The 21,039-nt window shown below is 39.5% G+C and overlaps 2 protein-coding genes and 1 pseudogene across 2 annotated transcripts; 1 reads left to right on the forward strand and 2 right to left on the reverse strand.

Moving 5' to 3' along the window:
* Positions 1–3,006: 3,006 nt before the first annotated feature.
* Positions 3,007–6,121, reverse strand: LOC103990948 (F-box protein At5g46170). Its single transcript, XM_009410258.3, has 2 exons — positions 4,697–6,121; positions 3,007–3,456 (listed from the first exon to the last, which is right to left on the reverse strand). The coding sequence occupies exon 1, from the start codon at positions 6,104–6,106 to the stop codon at positions 4,733–4,735; it is 1,374 nt and encodes a 457-aa protein (XP_009408533.2). The 5' UTR covers positions 6,107–6,121; the 3' UTR covers positions 3,007–3,456; positions 4,697–4,732.
* Positions 6,122–9,328: 3,207 nt separating this feature from the next.
* On the reverse strand, positions 9,329–13,752 carry LOC135643441 (uncharacterized). The gene is made up of 4 exons (XM_065160395.1): positions 13,319–13,752; positions 13,026–13,196; positions 12,192–12,263; positions 9,329–10,069 (listed from the first exon to the last, which is right to left on the reverse strand). Exons 1-4 carry the CDS (start codon positions 13,544–13,546, stop codon positions 9,401–9,403), a joined length of 1,140 nt encoding a protein of 379 aa, XP_065016467.1. The 5' UTR covers positions 13,547–13,752; the 3' UTR covers positions 9,329–9,400.
* Positions 13,753–14,931: 1,179 nt separating this feature from the next.
* On the forward strand, positions 14,932–20,815 carry LOC103991152 (uncharacterized; annotated as a pseudogene).
* Positions 20,816–21,039: the final 224 nt, after the last annotated feature.

Consider the following 21,039-nt stretch of genomic DNA (forward strand, 5'->3'; position numbering starts at 1 on the left):
CAGCTAAGGAAAAAAAAAGAAGGGTTTACATTATTCATCCAATGCTACAGCAACATAAGTGAAAAGAGAAATGTTTGTGAGCATGCATGCTTGCTATAAGAGTAAAACATACTACATGGATGATTACAAGATAATGGCAAATATATAATATCCTGGTTACTTATTGTCACAAATATATAATATTTGTGTATGTTTACTTTTGATTTTGCTAATGTCTTGTACAACAAGTTTGATCGTTTTATTTTGGTTGACTCTTTTAGTTGTTTCATACTTATAAACGTAGGTTTTTTAGCTTCATGGAGCGGTACGGAGTGTCAACGACCTAGGTGAGACATATTTGGATGAGTCTTTAGGGTAGTGTTAACGACCTAGGTGACACATAATTGGATGAGCCTTTGGGGTAGTGTTTAAGGCTGGTTTGTTGTCTTAGTTTGCAATAGTATTATGTGGGCACTTGTGAAGATTCTTGGTCATGACGAATTAATATAGACCTCTTGTTGTGCAACCGTTTAGAAATTGCGAAGTATATATTTGTAATTTGTATTGATTATTAAGTGTTTACTGAAATGACTGCTTATGAGATTTTGAGTTAAATGCTTCCTTCAATTTGTTTTCTTTTTTTTGTAGGTCTTCTGGGAGATTGACCCTTTGTGAATGAACATGTAAGTGTATCGCATGACTTCGATAAAACCAGTTAAGTCCGTGATAGATAATATCACAGTAAAACAAGTATACATAGAAATAATTAGCATACAAATATAAAGATACCATGAGGATAAGCGAGCTGGGAAAAACATATAGTGAACAAAGGTTGCGATTGCTGAGTTCAAGCCATAATTTGACATTGACAATCAAACTTGACAGTACTTAAGGCAAACAAGATACTTGGGAAAGGATGAAATCATGCAAGGAGGGATGGGTTACTCAGCAACCGAAAGAGTTGTGCAAAACTCATAGAGATTAAGAGAGTTGCTAACTCGACGAATTTGATACTCGGCTTATATATGGATGATGGACTATCCTAAGGCGATCGAAACTCGACACCATGGAGCATTGAAAATTTCTTATTGGCATTGGAAGAATACATTCGTAAGAGGCTAAAGTGTGTAGTAAGTTTAACATATTGCTAGGCCTTGAGGGGCATAGTGGGGGTTGTATTGATAAAGAGTCACAATCTAGCAAGTGCGTTCATGGGGGTAGAATAATGAATAGTTTGTTTAGTAAGGTGAACTAGTCTAAGGGAATGGTGGTTTCTGAAACTTACAAAGAGAATGATGCAAAGAGAAATATTGCTTCAACGAGACATATATCCAAGAGGGATATGTCCTGATTTTTAAGAGAAAGAATTATTTGTAATGAATCGCACATGTTAAGATGAGATACTTCAACGGACCGAATGAGCAACGAGGAGTTATCACATGATCTCGCACGAGGTAATACATTAGTGGACACATTGCAAGATTAAGTGGGGGAGCGACTTACGACAATACCAAACCAAGGCATACTTAGAGTCAATCTGGAGATTGGACTCAATAGAGGGTTGACCTGTGGAATGGTAGGTGCAAGGTGCTAGTTATAGGTGCCCAGCAAGCCAATCACGTGAGTGATGACACGTGTGACTTGATACAGAATCTTTTTTCTTGTTATATTTTGGCGTATATCACTTTATAACTATTGCATATATGCATATATATATATTGTGATGTCCTTGGATTTGTGCAATGGGAATCGGATTGTGATGAGATCACGATAATGAGATCGATTCACCTTTAAACACATATCTTAAATAATCCCGGTCATAGGTTACTCGAGAGGGTACTAATGGTGATCGATTCTATCAAGAGTAGATTATTCGCTTCATTTTTTAATATAATGTTAATCGAAAGCGAGAGTAATGCGAATATACTTGGAGGTGACAACTAAGTAAAAGATGAATCGATGGACAAATTTTACGAAGGAAAGACCTCAAAAACTTCAAAGTCGATGAGGCGATGCATGTTAAAGCTCTAATAAACATCCAACCAATTTAAGCAGCACGAGACATTTTAGAGACCAGCGCATAATAAGGAATGTCATTTTCTTCATATGAAAGAATTGTAAGAACTAACAAAGATCAACACGACTTAATCGACCCCACACCAAAGTCAGGGTTATTGGTGAGTTAAAGCAGCATGACAGATCAAAGTTCGACTATTCAACAACAGAGGTGGAGAGCAGCTAAGAGCTAGGAGGTGTGTTACAATTGGAGCAAAATATTGAAAAATAAACAAAGGCAAAGAGATACAGCATCTGCAAAGGCTTCGACGAGAACATTAATGGAATTAACAGGGGAGAATGTCACAAACAAAGGTATAAATATGATGTTCAATGTAATGCTCGTGTATGTCTATGTCTTTTGATTTTGTTCATACTTTATACAACATGTAAAGGGCTTGCATTAAACTGCGTAATCCTATTTGATTGGCTTTTGTAGTCATTTCAAGCTTGTAAATATTGGTTATGCAATCGTTGCGTAGAAGCAAGACTACTTAGAAATAAGCCATCTAGACAATCATTTTGAGATTTTTTAACTTCATAAAATGATGCAGAGTGTTAACCAATATTATACCCGAAAGCTACCTGAGTGGCATATGACAAGATAAGTCTTTAAGGTAGTGTGTCGAGTTGGTTCGCTATCTTATTTCGTAGCGGTATCATATAAGTACTCGTGAAGACTTATTTTGTCATAATGAATCACCTTGAACCCTTTATCGCACAACCATTCAAAACTTATGAAGTCTATTAAGATAACTGTTTATGATATCCCGATTTAAATTTTTTTTCTGACTCATATTCTCTTTGCAGATTCTTAAATGACTACAAGAGATTTTGAAGAGATCAACCACAAACAATTAAGGGTATCACATAACTTAAACAAAACCAACTAAATCCATATGGTTGGCAACACCATTGAAAAAAAAAAAAAAATTCCGAACATACTACAAGAGAAACATACAACATCACCGATGATTTCAAGATTCTGGCAATCCTTTATTGGACTTAATGAGAAGATCAAATATACGGTTACTTGCGGCCTGAAATTGCAATCTAAGGTGCAGAAGCAAAGCTTAATACTACAATTACAACTCCATTACCGAAGGTTATCGACATTGAGCAAGCTACAATTACAACTCCATTACTGAAGGCTCCGTTCAGCCAGCCATTCGCCATTCAAAAATTTACAAGCAAAGATGAAGATGGTGGACACGCCGATCACAAGTGTGCCTCAACGGATCTTGAAAGTGGAGGAAGCCCAAAGGAGACACAGAGACATCTGGGTATTGCAGCACAACATTTGCACCATGTAATCACTGCAGTCGATGGTGACGAGTTACAGGCTACCACTTGTAGGCAAAGCCCACCAGTAGGGACCCTTTAGATGTGCCTGTCGTCTTTCAAAAGAGAGGTTCATGAAACCTAAAAAATTGCACAGTAAGATATGTTAACAATTCATGTTAGACCTAAAGAACCAAAATGTAAGAGCAAGTCATAGTATCATACTTGAAACTCTCATTTAGCTTCTATTTATATTTACCATGTTAGATATTAAAATCACAGCCAGATGCCCATTGAATGTCAACAAAGAAAAAGAAAAAGAACAACTAGATTATAGGTGATGCATGAAACAAAGCAACTGCTGGTAACTATGACCTCTCATGGGTTTGACCAATACTTCAATATCTATAAAATACCATATACCATAAAGAACTGACAAATAGATAGTTTACCTACAGATCCAAAATCGTCCGAAAAATTGTCGAAGAAAAAGGCGCAAACAAATACACTAATTGATGGCCTCTGATTAATTATGAGTTGGCCTATGTATTATCAAACATACTTTCCGTGATTGTAGCATGTATACTTATACGCAGCAAAAACAGAGGAGCATTAAAAGCACCATGTCTTTGTATTGGCTGTAACTTGCAAGCAAGTTTAGGTTCCCCTTAAAACTGTATGGCCACATTATAACCCTCACTACTACTAATTTAAAAAAACATATATATATATATATATATATATATATATATATATATATATATGCAACTTCAAGTTTGAGAGCTCTTCTCATAGCGTATCAGATAATTGATTCATTAACTTGATAGAGGATTGAATCACATGGTGTCTAAAACTGTATGGCCACATTATATATATATGGCCACAGATAATTGATTCATTAACTTGATAGAGGATTGAATCTCATAACGTATCATATATATGCAACTTCAAGTTTGAGAGCTCTTCTCACGGTGTCTAAAACCCAAACTGATGCATACCTCAGAATAGCTCTTAATTACCATTATAAAATATCATGTAACTTCAATTTGGAGAGCTACTGTCATGAAGCATAACTGACTCATTAACTTGATATAAGGCTAAATCATGCGATCTGAAATGCTTCAATTCAAAGGCTAAACTAACATAAAGCTCATAATTATCCTAGTATGGCATGAGGCAAAGTTTGATGGTGGTTTCACAAATGCCTCCAACCTCATACATGATTAGCTTTTCCCTAATAGAGTGTCCCTCATTATGCATAATAGATCCTAAATGTTTAAACTCAAATTAAGAGTAGTAAATTCTTGTAGTTCTATATATCCTCCACTTTCAATATGGATGGTGTTGCAGCTACATTACTCGAACAAGATTTGATTTTTACCTATTGAAGACCATGTTTGGAGTAGTTTTTCCAGGCTCAGAAGGAATTCATCTCAAGACAGTAAGTCCTTCTCTTCATGAGTGTGCTTGTCGCAGACTTGTACGGCTCTTCAAAGGCATCTGAAACCCAGCAATTGTCCGAGGACCCAATGGATCCACTGAAACCAGCCTCACTCATCTGCTCCTCACTTGGTCTGATAGCCAACAGCGTCGCACCCCTCAGCACCATTCCATTGGGCAGTTCCAACTGGTCAGCATACCATAGACGCATGCTTAGTGCTGGCAGAAGTGTTCGTTGCGAGCTCCTCGAAGCCATCCATGGCTTCATCTTTAATTCCTGCAGCTGCCGCCGGTCCATGGTCAGCAACCCCTGCCCATCCGCATCTATCAGATCTAAGCTCTCTAACGTCTCATGGTCTGCCACGATAGGATGGAGAAGGTAATGCCGCGCTGAAGCAGCAATCAGCGAGCTGATAGTCCACACTACTCTGCGCTTCAAGCTTCCGTCGTTGTAGAATGACTCCGGGATGCTCCGGCAATCATCACCACCACAAACGTTTGAGGAATTGGGGGGAACTAAAGATGATAAGGCAACGGAGGAGGCGCCAAGGATGACACAGCTTTCGAGGGTGGACCCGAAGTCGGCCCTCCACTTCAACAGGACGCCGTCGTCGACGCCGAGCTCGCTGTCGGGAAGCTCGATGCGGAGGCGCCGGATTTCCTTGAAATTCTTTAAGACCTCCGCTGGGGAATGGTGGGAGACATCGGACGATGGTGTTGAGGATGAAGAGGACGGTGACGCGGACTTCCTGGCCGCAGCGGAGACGGCATCAGCTGTCGCCAAGGAGGATGAGGAAGAGGAGAACAATTGACCGAGGGCGTGGAGGGGCTTGACGAGGCCGCCTAGGACGACGCGGGCGAGGTGGAAGAAGACGCCGCGGGGCTTGTCGGGCCCGGCAGCAGCGGAGTCCGCCTCGGTGTCGGGGAAGAGGGAGGGCTCGTCGGAGACGACGCAGTCGACGCGGACGACGATGTCGTCAACGAGGCGGACGAGGGCGTGGAAGCGGCGGGACACGATACAGCACCGCCCCAAGGCCTTGATGTCGCCTACCCGGTTGAATACCACAAGAAGCACCGAGTCCGGCAGCCGGTCGAAGTGGTCAATCCCCTCCTCCGCCGCCGCCGGATCCCAGCGGCGCGGTCGCAATCCGTCCAGATCGGCCGCGGCTAGGCCGCCGGAGGACATCGGATCGGAGAATTCAACTAGTGGGATGGAAAAGCAGAGCTGACTCCCAGCAACAGTGGAAAAGCAGAGGTGACGGGATCGGAGAGAAACCCAAACCCTAACCGTAGGTTTTCCGGGAGCACGACTTTTAAAGGGTGTGATGAGGAAGGAGGAAAGGTTTTGCATTGGCGTCTGCTGTTTCTTACAATTTTTTTTAACGTATAATTCTATTTAACAAATAAAAGGAAAAAAAAAAACATACTTCCAAATAAATTTTCCTTTGCATTGAGAAAAATATTTGAATATAATTAATTACCTCCTTTCCTTTCTCACTCTCCAATTAAATTATTATTAGAGTTTAAGGATATCAATATAGTTGATAAATACTTTGATAAATCATTCTAAAATTCTCGATTTGTATCTAATTTTCATCACTTATATTTTTCTAAACAATTATTATTGTATATACACGCTGATTAACTACTTAGATATTTTATTATCACTTTATATTTGATTTTAATTTACTAATTTATTTTGATATTTATGTGAACATCCATATAATTTTATGAATGAGAAAGTTTGATGGAACACATTTGGTCGTCCAACGAATGCATTTATTCAATCACATTATATGTTGGAGATGAGTTATAGATTAAAATGAATGATAATCTATTCAAACATCAGAAAAGCCTTCTTTTTTCACTCAGTAATTAATTTCATCTGAAATACACATATATATTTATATTGATGATGAGATTACAAACCCTAATTTGATATGATTTCCACATGACAGAGATAGTATTTAAGACAGAAATTGAAGCTTTTCCTAGCCATTTAATCTTTTCGAATCAGCGATAACCTAATCAAGCTTATCAACGTATTGTTAGAAATAAGAGTATATAATATGATTTATCATTAAAAACAATTGGAAAGCTACTTACTAAAACTCTTTGCCAAGAACAAAAAAATTGGTTGTATAGACAAAAGATTAGGGCGAGGATAAGTTTGAAGTCACCATCCAGTTGTGTTCAATCAAAAATTTCACAGGAATAAAATTAGAAATTTTTCCTTTTTTTTTCTTCTAGTTCTCAATTATCAAAACTTGGAAAGCTACCTTATAAAGCACTAGTGTCTCTATGTGGAACATGCATCACATCAAATATCAACATGTAGGGTCTATTTGTCAGCCACAATGTGTGCAACTTAATGTTGTATCAAAAAGTTTCCAAGATTGGTTCCTTGGTTGGCTAAGTGTCAGGATAGGGATCAGATAGCTACATTTCACATTTGATTCTAATGACATGGACTTTTGTGTTGAGACAATCAACAAGACACCAAGAGATGGATGTTCTTGAAATCATGTGCAATAATAGTTTGTCATTCATTATAATGGATAATTATGGCCTGTTTTATGAAAGCACTTACCACACATTGTTTGATAACTTTGAGATAATGCTTGTAAAAAGATTTATCAGTAAGCGGAAACAATTCAAACATTGAGATCAGAATTAGGCCATACACTTTAGCAGACCAGAAAAAAAACTACTACATCTACCAACTTCATAAGGACTAATTTTCTAATTCAATTGACCCTTCAAACTAGTAAATAGCAAGTACTGACGAAAATTGTTCTTAACCATCTGAAATGAGAAAGTTCTTATGTGCCAAACCTGGGAGAATTTACTTACATCTGGTGTTGGATAATCCTGCTCTGTTCTTGTACTCTACAATGCAGAATATTTTCTGTAGTGTTTTTTATTCCTCCTTATAGGTAGTTTCTCTTGCATTGATTCATCTGCTCAATGTTATGGAACAGAAAGATTGATTGGTACAGATATGTTTTCATTTGCACAAAAAGGAAGCAAAAAAGAAAGATTGATTGGTACAGACATGTTTTCATTTACACAAAAAGAAAGAAAAAAGTTTCTAATGTACACTGGATGAAAAATTAAGTCAACTAAGAGAGTTTAAGATTTATGATCATATGCAGCCAAATATCTTTGGTTCTAATGATTGCCATGTCCCATGCATGTGGCATATGTTCAATGTTTCCTGACTAATCATTCATTGTACAGAACTCTTCAGCCAAGACAGCACTAACAAAGTGTTCTTGCTGACAAGGGACAAGGACCTTGGATGAGTACTGATGACAAGGATGGATCAACAAATTCCATTGATTGGGGAGCACCTGTTCTTTTATCATGCCCAACATCAGTTTAAAAGGAAGAAAACTCAGTTAAAATGCTTGAAAGGCAGCCAAGGATCATGGAATGATTGGATTAAAAATGTATGCAGCCTTATTCTGCATATGGAGATATGTCTCATGCAACAAGATCAATGCCGTCAAAGTTTCTATCACAGCAATCATATCTCAGCATCATGATCCATGCAGCCTCACCTTGATCATTATAATGTTTAAGAGGAAATGGTAAAGGAATCATACTTTTTAAGCTAGTGTTTATTGATAAGAATCTGGAGAATCAACCTTCAAAATGCAAGTTTTGCTTAGAAAATAAAAGGACAGAGTGAGAAGACTTCCTTACATGTTCTCCATCAAGAAGAAAAACTCTGAGACCGTATGCCTGTACTGGGAGAACACATCAAGAATCATATGAGATGAGGAATGCAGCCAAAGAATGCTATCACTGGCAAATGTAATCAAATCCTTCCAAGAGTTCTTCCTCAATGCAAAATTTTTATCTCCCACATCATGCTTCAGTTTTACTTAAAAAGGATCCCCATATCATGTTGAAAAATCAGACAACGTAATAAAATAAGTCTCTACCTGATACCTAGTTACCAATTTGCTACTATACCTGGAAGCATATAAAATATTTCTCATATGATTGAGACAACATAAGAAGTTACCATGACTTAAGTACTGCACAATAGATCAAACTTCATATTTAAAAATGGTCTTCTAATTAGCACTCATCTAACAGATATTTTCATCTACAAACTGTTGCGAAGTCAATGGTATGTAGAGTGAAGTCTAAATACATGAAATTTGCCATAACTTACTGGCTAAATATTATTCACATACATTTTCTAAGAAAAAGATATCAAATTGTCATTCTCTTAATCTAAAAGTACAATAAGTGATTCCTAGAAAGGGAGAAAAGGAGACTATAAAAGTATAAATGATATAAATCACAAGGTGTCACGATTGTGTAACGTTATAAAAGGAGATGAGTTAGCATCACCAAAAGCTCTTATGTACAATACCCAACCTAATATGAGAATAAACACACAATGTATCTATAATACCCAACCCAATATGAGAATAAACACACAATGTGTCTTAAGAGGATAAAAGTAAATGCACAAGGGATTAACATGCTACAAAATATTTTATAAGAATAAGATCAGCTAAGTGTATAGTTCTTAAGAGGATAAGATGCTTACTCGTGCCATCAAATTAAACATCATGGATTGAATTGAAAAGATATCAGATGTCATTAATGGTACAAAATGGTTTAATCATTTCATAAGGTCCAAGAAGACAAAGCCATTCCATAGGCTATGTAATAGCATTGAAGCCAGCAAGTTCCTTGATCTTGCAAATACAGCTCCCATCACTACCCCAAGGAATACCAATGGAAGTAGTCTCTGTGCATTAAAATGTGCAAGTGCAAAAGCAACTGCACTTACCAAAATTGACCCCCACAGTGGCATGTACCTGGTGAGTGAAGGGAGAAGAAAGCCACGGAATACAATTTCCTCCCAGACAGGTGCACAGACCGAGACCACAACAGCATAAAGAGCCATGGCCACAGGATCACGAGCCAAAATTGATTGCTCAACACTGGAGACTCCTACTGGAGGGGCAGGGAGAACTGGAACCAAGTTGATGTTGATCTGGGATAGAAAATTGACCAATGGAAAGAGTAGGCACCCCAGAGCGACATCAAAGTGCCAGCAACCTTTCAAACTGAACTGAAACCAGCCTGATGGAAGGGGACGGAATCTAGCAAGACATCGGTGGAGGATCGCAATTCCAGCTAAACCTTCGGCTACATCAGTAAGAAGGCTATATAAGGCCTGACCTCGGTGTGTCAATGACTCCTTGCTGAAACCAGCAGCATGAGCCAAGAATGGAATTATCCAGGATCCCACAAACCAGAATGAAGCAATCCAAAGAAGCATAACCTGCAAATTTATTGCTTTTACCAATTTTACTCATGAAACAGGAACTGTAATATTGACTTCGATTCAAAAATATAAAGCCACAGTTTAAGCAGAAAATTGATTAAAATAAAGCATGATACAAACAGAACAAGCCATTTGTTATTTCTTCATGGGTGTTGACAATGTTGATACCTGCCCCATCCTGAAGCACCAAAGAAGTGGAAACAAGCAGGGAAGAAAATCAAGGAACAATCTTATGTGTTACTTCCCATGTCCATTTACGTAGATTAGTCAAATTCATGCCAACAAGTGTGTCAAAATAAGAATACATAGATGGTCAATCAATTGGGACCTAGCCTGATCAGTTGGACCTACTTTAGACTTATCAAATCAGAAGACTGAAAAAGTAAATCAATCATATAAATCCATTGAATTTGCATCATTGGTCTATGGTCACACAAATAAAGCTTGATAAATCAGCTTCTTTATCTGATCAATTGACTGACCCAATTGGAAAGACAACTTTATATTTTCATAAGAACTAGTACCTCGATGAACAAGGGTTATTTTAATGATGCTCAGAATTTTAGTGAAGCTAACTATGTCTGAATAACAAAGAGAAAACAACACAACCATCTTCTTGAAAGTTCTTGTAAGTGATTCCAATAGGTGAAAAAAAAATCATTTGATGAGTGATTCGACAAGAGTAGATTGATAGACAGCACATGAGGCAACTCGAGATCACTTGAAATCTTGATTAGGATCAAAAGGTGGCATGCATGACTTAGGTATATCAGAGTCGAGGATCTGCAAGTCCACTTAGACCACTGTGAACTCAGTAATAATAAATGATTGGTATTCTTTTTTGCAAAAATCGGTTTTCCACATAAATCCTGTGTTTCTTAATGTTTGTTTGCCACTGTGCAATGTGTCAATTTTTCAATGTTTGCTGGTATTAGTTTCCGTTAAGAAACACTTACACACACTTTGGAAGATGAATGTTAAAAAATCATATGAACAGTGTGTCTATTCTGGTTGAAATAATTTGACTTCTTAAGTTTTGCCCTGTCTTCAATTTAAATACCCTCAAAACCAAGAAAATCTGAAAGGATGGTTTCAACTAAATATAAAATAATATAGGTCCTGATGCTAAAGTATAACATATTTCACTTAAAATTTTGAATCTCAAGCAGAGTTCCTATGTGGGAAACCCAAAAGCCATTCACAGAAATGACATGGATGTCAGTAAAAATTTTTTCCCAGAACACCTGGATGCATGAAGCTGAAAATATGAGAAGCATTAGTAGTACTGGCAATAGCTAGGCTAGTAAAAAACAAGGAAATTGTATGTGGTACTTCTATCAAGACACATTGAGATGCAAGCAGTTGTTTTGGTCTTGAATCTCACAAGAGGCTTGGCAGCTTAGCTACACAGAAAGGTCATATGTTCAAGAATATATTTGGTTCTCAGAAAGGTATGCTTCAATTTCTTCTGCTTACTTAGAAAAGAAAAAGACTATGGCCAACTGAAATAATATTCAGTATGATAAATTACTCTTTGAAAACTTAAAAATAAAAAAAATGATATATATACATATTTATATATCCACAGAATATGAACAAATTAAGGTAGATGAGAATGCAACAAGTCAGTATTACATAGAGAACAACTCAAAAACAATAAGACCTCCTAAAAAATTGCAGAACTTCAAGGCCTATTGCCAACATATATCAAATATATGGGATCAGTCTGATCAGAGCACAACTCGAATGTAGGAGGACTTATCATAAGTTTTTCTTAAATTTTATGACTGACTGTCAGAGTCAATCCATTAAACCACTTTTTAGGTGACACAACCATCAACGACGAGAAAAATTTAAAAACAAAAACAGCTAGTTCTAGGGGGAAGAGCATTGAAAAAAGAGCTACCTTATTTAACTCAATTTAAGCTCGTGTATATGGAGAAAACTTCAAAATTTCTCTATACCAAAGGACAGTAAATCATAAAAGAAAGCATAATTCATCACAAAGTAAAACAAAAAAAGTAACATGTTGCAAGCAAAGGAAGGCATACCATCATCTTAGAATATTTTACTTTAACTAAAAAAGGTTGGTCAAAAGACTAATATAAAATGCACTAACCTGGACAATCGTCTCCACCGTCCATGGTACCGTCCAAGAATTACCATTAAAAATAAAAATCCTGTGTGATACCTGAAAGAACATAGACTGTTAGATAGAGATGATTGAATGCATTAAAGAAAAATCTAAGTCAAAGCCTTGTTTTTTCCTTCAATCCTAAGCTTCTCATGCCCATTTATATATAAAAAAGAAAAAGCTTATTCGGTGACAAAGCAGAACAACTTATATACCAAATGGAACTGAATCTAAATCTATAACAAAATATAAAAAAAAAAGAAGAAAAAGTTTATGTTGCAAGCCATGAAATAATAAGATCAATTTATTACATAGCATCAATTTTAAAAAAGGAAGTAATAAGATTAACTTCTAGCATATATTCTTCATCCAAATGATCTACATTGTTTACAATAATTTCTGGATAGGTTTACACACATAAATATTTTCAATATATGTCCGTATCCCCATAGGTTCCCATATATGTTTGATCATGATATCATTAGTTTCCCTCCTACTAATCCTTTACATACCCTTTAATTAATTTATCTCGCAGATCACTGTAAGATACATCCTCAGTCTCATCTAATGCTCCATTCCCAACTTTCTAAGTATTTGTATGTTTTGCAAAGTTCTCAATGCCAATTGATCTCCATGGAATAATGAGAATGTGCCTTCAATGCTTCTTCATATACCAACAAATTATATTGCATGCATTGGTCTGAGATATGTTAAGCAGCTTGTTTTACGGGTGTTGTTTCACAACGCACATGACAACTAATATAGGAGAATCAAATAATACCATGTCAAATTCAACCTATAAATGAGAGAGAAGGAAACCTTTTGAATTCTTGAAATCCAGCCCCTGTTTTCCTTGCTTGTCTCGTCCAACTTAATCTCGCCGGATTCTTCGCCTCCCTTAATTTCCATAAACCCGAATCCCCTCTCGCTGGACGACGTTCCCTCCTCCTCTTCGTGCATAAAACACGATACATCACCAAGCCTCCATCTCTACACAAACGGGACAGAACGGAACCAAACTTTTTATGATAAAGATATCAATTTTACATGGGAAAACTCTAAAAAAATCAACTATTTTAGTTTAACTGAAAGGATTCAAGAATTAAACCAACCTTCTTGGGAGCTCTGCGAGATGATAACGATCGAACGCCGCGGAAGCCAAGAGATGTCGAAGGGGGAGAAAAGGCGGTTCTTGAGGAAGACCGAGCTCTAGATGGCGAGGGAAGGGGAGTCAGCGGGGGAAGGGCAAGGGAGCGACAAGCGGAAGACATTGTGAGGGGTCTCAAATTGGAGGAAGAGGAATTCAAAACCCTAGACCCCTCGCCGAAGGCGAAACCCATAATCCTCCGGTGCACACGAGCTAGAGGACGGGAGGAAGACGCCACGGATGACGGTGCCGCTGCGCTCGTCCTGCGGCCACCATGGGATGGCACCAGGAATCCATCGGCCAATGGCTATGAGGAGATGCCTATGCGAGCCGGTCAACCCGACCTCCTCATCCTGCCACGAGAACAAACGCCACACTGTGTCAGGCAATCAAAGGGTCTCATCGGCTTTTCTTATTTGCCCTCACTAAGTTATATCACTACGCAGCCCAAATAACACTAAATGGGCTTTTCTGGGAAGGGTTATATATATATATATATATATATATACTCTTTTCTTCTTTTTCAGACTTCTTGCAAGCAAAAAATGAAATTTTGAACAAAAAAATGTTTGGCTTTCAATAAAATTTTCTCTCTCTTATACTTTGAATAAATAAAGATATATTTAGTTGTTCATTTTGTAAATATTGAGTACATGCAGTTAAAACTGGTACTCAATATAGAAAAACACTGAATGTTTGTCCATTTATTTTTCTAAATATTGACAGCTAAATATTTATTTTTTATAACAATTATTGATACATTAAACAATAAGCTTCATACTTTTTTTATGTTAAGAAAATTATCAACAGGACAAACCTCCAATCAAAACCCTGTTGATGCTCCTTCAGAATCTGTCAGGTTCATATGGTAGGTAGGCATCATAACCTATCCTCCTACTTATATGCTTCCTGATTCATGGACTCACCTTCTTGAAGTGTGAAATGCACATATCCCTTTCATGATCTCCATCCATACACCATATTTTGAGTACCTGCAGTTTGACTGTCAACAACCATCACTTTCCTCCCTCCAAGTTTTCCTTAACCTGAGTACTCCATATTGAATGCAACCATCTCACATGTCTGTCATTTACTCCTTGTCAGATCCTGCTCTGCTGCTGAGACAACTCTTGCAGCCGTTCAAGACATTCCAGTTCATCACCTCCCATCACTTTGATCATTCTATAGTTGCATCATGATTCACTTTCCTAGTGTATTAGGTAATACGAAGCTAATGTATAAATGTTGTAGTAGGATGATATCAACTGCACCTGTTGTGGACAGGATCTGTGTGCTATATTTTGGTGTCCCTTGAACGCCACCAGGCTGACAAGACTCGAGACAGAGAGAGCGAGAGGAGAGAGAAGAATCCCTGCTTCAACTTTCAATTCAAGAGTTGCTTTTTGTGGGAGTGGAATCACCAATGCGGAATGTGTTTGCATGGACGAGGCATTTAGCTCTAGCTAGAGAGAGGTAAGAGTGAGGCCGAGAGGGAGCAGAGGAGATGTTCCTTAGCTTGCATGGAAAGCAGAAGCATCGGGTCGTGGTGGTGATGGCTGCTTCGGTCGAGACGTTTCACGTCAAACCCTCCTCAGAAGAAGAGAAGACCGACACATTAGCGGAACAGTGACATGCAGTCAGCTTTCCAGGCTTTCTCCAGATCCATATAACAGGAGCTCCGCTTGATCTCTCCTTGCTCTGTTCCTCCATGCTACCATGGCCTCCACCACTGTCGAACGCCTCGCGAGGCTCCTTGCCGTTGCAGGTTGCTGCTGCCTCTTTGTGCTGGCTCAAGCCACGGACGATGGCGGCGGAGTCGGGATGCGAAGTGAGGAGCTTCTGGGTCTCTTCGAGGTGTTGGGTGCTCTCCTGAACGACCCAAGCTGGGCGCAGCTCCACCCACGCCCTTGCACCGAGACGCCATGGCTGGGGATCCAATGCGAGATGGTGCTCGGTGATGGAGTTCAGGGACAGCAGCAGGATCCTTATCTTCATGTCACAAAGATTCACATCGGCCCCGACGTCGCTTCACCGCCATGTAAGGCCTCTGCAAAGCTCTCCGAGTCCATGCTCAAGCTCCCTTACCTCAAGTCCCTCTCACTCTTCGGCTGCTTCCTCGTCCCGGACACGGTCTCCCTCTCTCCATCTCTCTTCGCCAATGCCTCCTCCTCCTTAGAGCAGCTGGTCATCAAGTCCAACCCGGGCCTCTCCGGAGCCATCCCACATACCATAGGCAGACTGCAGAACCTGAGAGTTCTCAGCCTCTCACAGAACAACCTACAAGGAGAAATCCCAAACGAGGTGGGAGAACTTGGGAAGCTGGAGCAGTTGGACCTCAGCTACAACCATCTCACTGGCATCATCCCTGTGGGCATTGGTGGGTTGGCTAGTTTGTCCATCTTAGACCTCAGCTGGAACGGGCTGGAAGGGGAGATCCCTTGGTCGGTAGGTCAGCTCCAGTCCCTCCGAAAGATGGACCTTAGCTTCAACAAAATCTCTGGTAGGATTCCAACAGATGCAAGCAAGCTACAGAGTCTGATCTTGCTGGATCTGAGCCACAACTCCCTGACAGGGCCAATGCCAGATGCACTCTCGGATCTGAGAGAACTGCAGTACTTTCTTTTAGAGCACAATCCTATAGGAACAAGCATCCCTCTCTTTCTTGGTGCCCTTAAGAACATGGTGGTGCTTGGTCTCTCAGGCTGCGGGCTCTCAGGTCCAATACCCACGTTCTTTGGCTCTCTCACCAACCTCACCACCATATCCTTGGACAGGAACAGACTCAATGGGACAATCCCTGCCAGTTTAGAGGCAATCCCAAACCTTGGTCAGCTCAACCTGAGCCAAAACCAGCTGAGTGGGGAGATGGCTTTCTCTGAGGAGTTCGTGAGCAGACTTGGGGAGAGACTGGATGTCAGGGACAACCAGGGACTGTGCATAAACCCACTCAGAACTCAAAACCTCTCCTACTTGGAAGCTCCACCTTGCCTGTGCCCTCCTATCAACTCTGGCGAGAGGTCATCATGGCCCGAGTCTCCTCCACCGGAGTCCAGTGCTGTGAGGGTGAGGCCATCTTGGAGCCATGGGAAGGGGAGCATGAGCTTGGTGCTGGTGACGGTCAGGTGTTTGATGGGTCTGTGATGCTTATGATGCACTCTGCAAGAAGCTCTGTTGTGCTGTAAATGTACTCTGCCTTCTTTTTCTTGTATTCATTACAAGGGAGAGGGAAGATTTCAGTTGCCATTGCTGCTCAAAGGACATCTTGTTTTGACCATGATTCAAAAGCCTCCAAGCTTTTACTATTTCTTCACATGCTCTCTTCCTCATTCCCTAATTCTGTTACCAGTCTTGGGGGGATTCCTTATGTGGAGCATGCTTGATCGATCGTATGGAGAATAGATAGTACACCTGCAGTGCCCAATGTGTTTTCCTGCACCAAAAGTCCCATCACATAAGAAAATAGTACACCTTTTCACTTTTTTAAGGAATTGCTAAATGTAGAATCCAAATCTATGAACAAAGTAACCTTTGGCATCTTCATATTATCTGCATATGCACAAACACTAGGCACCACAAGGCCATTAAATTGAACAGAAAGAGCTCAAGTCTAGTAAGACCTGACTTTGATCAAACCCACAGTTGTTGCAATGAAAATTTAGCTCATAAGACTTCTACTATAGTTACTCTGTTCATCCATTCTATGGAGCTTTCCGATGGCATTGGATAAATGAAGCAGAATTTTTTGCTTGGTGGATGAGGAAGCAGTGTGGGAGATGTCAGTCTTCACTTCCACCTCCACAAGCTAATCCAACATAAATATTTTTCCTGGAGTTTGTCTTCATGCAGAGAGCATGATCGCAAACAAATAAACCAATGACCATCTCAAATCTGCAGCCCAGTCATTGGTTTACTCCTCACCACCACCCTTGCCTTCTGGTTTCAGTCCCTTTATTCTCCTGCTTTCAGGGAATCAGGTTGGTTCTTCTTTTTCCTGATTGGTTGTGTTTGAGCTTCACGTAAGGTCATCAATTGGGGTATTTGCTCTTGTGTTAGATCGTATTAGCTAACTGATCAGTCCAGTTATGCTTTAGTTTGATGCATCCTTCTGTATGTGATCATCTTCAGTCTCGAACACTTCACTACACTGAGTTTGATGCAACACTACACACAAAGTGTTCGATCTATTGTGCCTTTCTTGATAGCAGTTGACGTGTAGGCTTTGTTTGTTTTCTGCTCTTGTTGTGAAGTTTGTGGATTTACTGTGGGCAAAGATTGGGTGAGGTTTCGAAAGCATGTTGTAAAGGAAAATGAGCATGGAGTTCACCAACGTTTTCCTTTTTTGAAATTAGAAGAAATTTTTATTATAAACGTGCAAAACGTTCACACATGGATTTAAACCTGAGACCTATTAATCATGCAACGATGCACTAACTATCTCGAATGTCTCAACAGAGACATAGAGATCACTAACGTTATGGAGTATGAGGCAATTGCCAAGCAGAAGTTGCCCAAGATGGTGTTTGACTGCTATAACTCAGGTGCAGAGAACCAGTGGGCTTTGAAGGAGAACAGGGAGGCCTTTTCGAGGATTCTGTGAGCACTCTCCCTCATTCTATTCTTCCCCTAGTGTGCTACCACTTTAGGATGCTCAATTTGCTCTTCATCTATAATTTTCAGCTTCTCTTTTTCTTTTCTTGAGGGAAACAAGAGTTACAATGATTCAGATGCTCCATCTTCCATGGTTCTTGACATTTTACTGATAGGAATTATGTAAACCTTTATAATCAATACCATGTCAAATATCGATCATCTTTTTAAGCACTAAAGTTCCTAATTTGGTTCCTATGATATTGTGTGATGATAATTTTTTAGCATGTCGATAAGATCGATAGACTTGTATGTTTTACAAAGTGATCCTCTGACATTTACTTTTCCTTCAAATTATGCAGATAGAATATCTGAAAGATTCTAGAATTTCCTGTTTGTCTTCAATTTCTTTTTCTTTTTCCAAGTCTTTTTGAGGGATTCTGTTTTTGGTTTTAGTAATCTTGCTAATAATATTGAAATATTGGAAACAGTCACTTGTCTTACAGTCAAACAAGCATGTTCATCTTTATGCAGCATGACAGGATGCTGCAACTTGATAACTCTGCATTCTGTACCTTATTAGAAATGTCATTTTCTTCATCTTCTTTGAATGACCAGAGTGCTCTTATGTTCATGTCACTGAAATTTTTTCATTGATTCTGGGCTAGGTTTCGACCACGCATACTCATCGATGTATCCAAGGTCAATATGACCACCACAAAGATATCAATGCCAATCATGATTGCTCCAACAGCCATGCAGAAGATGGCTCACCGTGAAGTTATGATGTTTCTGGAATTTGGTTGTCTTACCTCTGCAAAGTTTCAGGAATGTGCAAAGATTTGGTTGCTTTTGCTCCAATTCTTTGGATATCTGTTCAACTTCTAAGATCCATACGACCCGATGTTGGAATTTAGTATGATCTTTCTTCTGCTTTGGATGCATATGCTTAAATTTAGGCAAAAGTGTCAAGCTATCTACCATATAGTCCTTTTTGTTGCTGCAACTTACAACTGAATCTTCTAATGTTGAGTCTCTCATTGTTCCTCAGGAGAGTATGCAACCGCGAGAGCAGCACCAGCAGCCGATACCAGTATGGTTGGTGATTATTGTATTGGATTTCTTATGGTCTACTAATTTGATTCTAAGACTGATAAGAAGCAGATGTCAACTTCACAGAATCTCAAGATTGCTATTGTTAACAGATATTGCTGCGTAAGTAATTAGACTGACTTCAGTAGCTAACAAATCATGGTGATCAAAGAGACTAAACATATCAAATATTTCTTCGCTGGACACTGTCATCATGGGCTACTTCCAGCATCGAAGAAGTTGCCTCAACAGGACCAGGAACTCGATTCTTCCAGCTCTATGTAAGCATTATCTTCTGATATTGATTATGTTCCTTTAATGTTTGAGCTAAAAAATTGATGTCAGGAAGCCTTCAATGTTATCTTTTTAGGTATATAAAGACCGGAATGTAGTTGCTCAGCTCGTCAGAAGAGCTGAAGAGCAGGATTCAAGGCAATAGCCCTTACAGTTGATACTCCAAGACTTGGTTGGCGAAAGCAGCCATCAAGTACAGGTACATGAACACCTTGATCCTGAGTTGCTTATTAAGCAATGCTCATTGACCTGAACTCTATTTTGACAATTACTTGACTGACGCTTGAGCATATCATTGATTCATAGTTCATAGTGTTTTTGCTGTTCTACTTTAAAATGTCTTGCAGATTCACTTTGCTGCCTTTCTTGACACTCAAAATGTATTGCAGATTCACTTTGGACCTTGGGAAAATGGACATGGTGAATAATAACTTTCATACTTAACATCTGACTGCATAAGACAACCGATTCATCTTTGTAGTTATTGTCTCTTGCAAATGCGTATTAGGATGCAAAACAGAGAAGTTTTGCTGTCTTGATTTGGAGCACAATGGAAATCATGAAGAATGTTCTGAATCATCAAACGAGTTCAGCATATAATGAATTCAAATTCTATCAGATTACAAACTGATTTGATGCCAACAGGATGTGAAGTGGTTGCAGACAATCACTACCATGCCCATTTTTGTGAAAGGAGTCCTCACTGCAGAAGACAGCAACCACTGTTTCACTTCTAACCTTCCATTTACTTGTGCTGAACACAGTCCAACACCAACCTTGACTTCAAATTGCAGCCAGACTTGCCATACAAGCTGGTGCAGCCGGTGCCATTGTCTCCAACCACGGAGCTGGTCAGCTCGACTATGTTCCAGCCACCATCGGTGCACTGGAAGAGGTACATCTGCAACATGAAATCAAGCTTTTCTCTTTGGCCATTCTACTTCTTTATGGATCAAATATCCTCCTTTTTCACAAGTCAATTACGACTTGATATCATATGATGGCAGATTTAGGTTGTCAAGGCTGCACAGGGTCGTGTTCCCGTCTTCTCGAAGGCGGCGTTTGCGGTGGCACCGATGTGTTCAAGGCTTTAGCATTGGGTGCCTCTGGAGTATTTGCAAGTAAAAATGATGTTTCAGTCTCTTCCAAGTACGTATCATAGCTTGCATGCGATTGTAACACGAACTAACAATGATCCTACAATCCTGAACTAGAGATTTACTGTGAATTCAATCAAATCAAATCGAGTCAATGTCGTTTGTTGTGATTTACTGCAGACTGGGAGGCCTGTGGTGTTTGCCTTGGCAGCTGAAGGTGAAGCTGGTGTGAGGAATGCGCTGCAGATGTAAGGGATGAGTTTGAACCGACAATGGCACTGAGTGGGTGCACTTCGCTCAGAGGAATTAGCCGCAGTCGCATGGTGACTGAGGCAGACACCACCAATCAATCACATGGTTTCAAGGTTGTACTGCTGCTGCTGCTGAGGTGATTGCCAATCTCCTTCGGCAAGAACAGAGCTTACATATCAGCTTTAGAATGCAGTTGCATAGTACCTCTTAATGTCTTTGATGTATATTCATACTATTGTTAAAAGCTTGAAGGAGATCTTTTTATCCATTAAACTTTGAAAAAGAAGCCTTTATCATTTGTTGATGAACACAAAAAAGGCTTTTAATCCATTGATGGAGAGCAATCAGAGACAATCAAATGGAA

The sequence above is a fragment of the Musa acuminata genome, chromosome BXJ3-7 (genome assembly GCF_036884655.1).
Source record: "Musa acuminata AAA Group cultivar baxijiao chromosome BXJ3-7, Cavendish_Baxijiao_AAA, whole genome shotgun sequence".
NCBI classification, from domain to species: Eukaryota; Viridiplantae; Streptophyta; class Magnoliopsida; order Zingiberales; family Musaceae; genus Musa; species Musa acuminata.

Coding starts and splice junctions, on each gene's coding strand:
- LOC103990948 (XM_009410258.3), bottom strand. CDS start 6,106: ATGCAAAACCTTTCCTCCTTCCTCATCACACCCTTTAAAAGTCGTGCT.
- LOC135643441 (XM_065160395.1), bottom strand. CDS start 13,546: ATGGGTTTCGCCTTCGGCGAGGGGTCTAGGGTTTTGAATTCCTCTTCC. Junction 13,197..13,318: donor CTCGCAGAGCTCCCAAGAAG/GTTGGTTTAATT, acceptor CCGTTTGTGTAG/AGATGGAGGCTTGGTGATGT. Junction 12,264..13,025: donor GGATTTCAAGAATTCAAAAG/GTTTCCTTCTCT, acceptor ATGTTCTTTCAG/GTATCACACAGGATTTTTAT.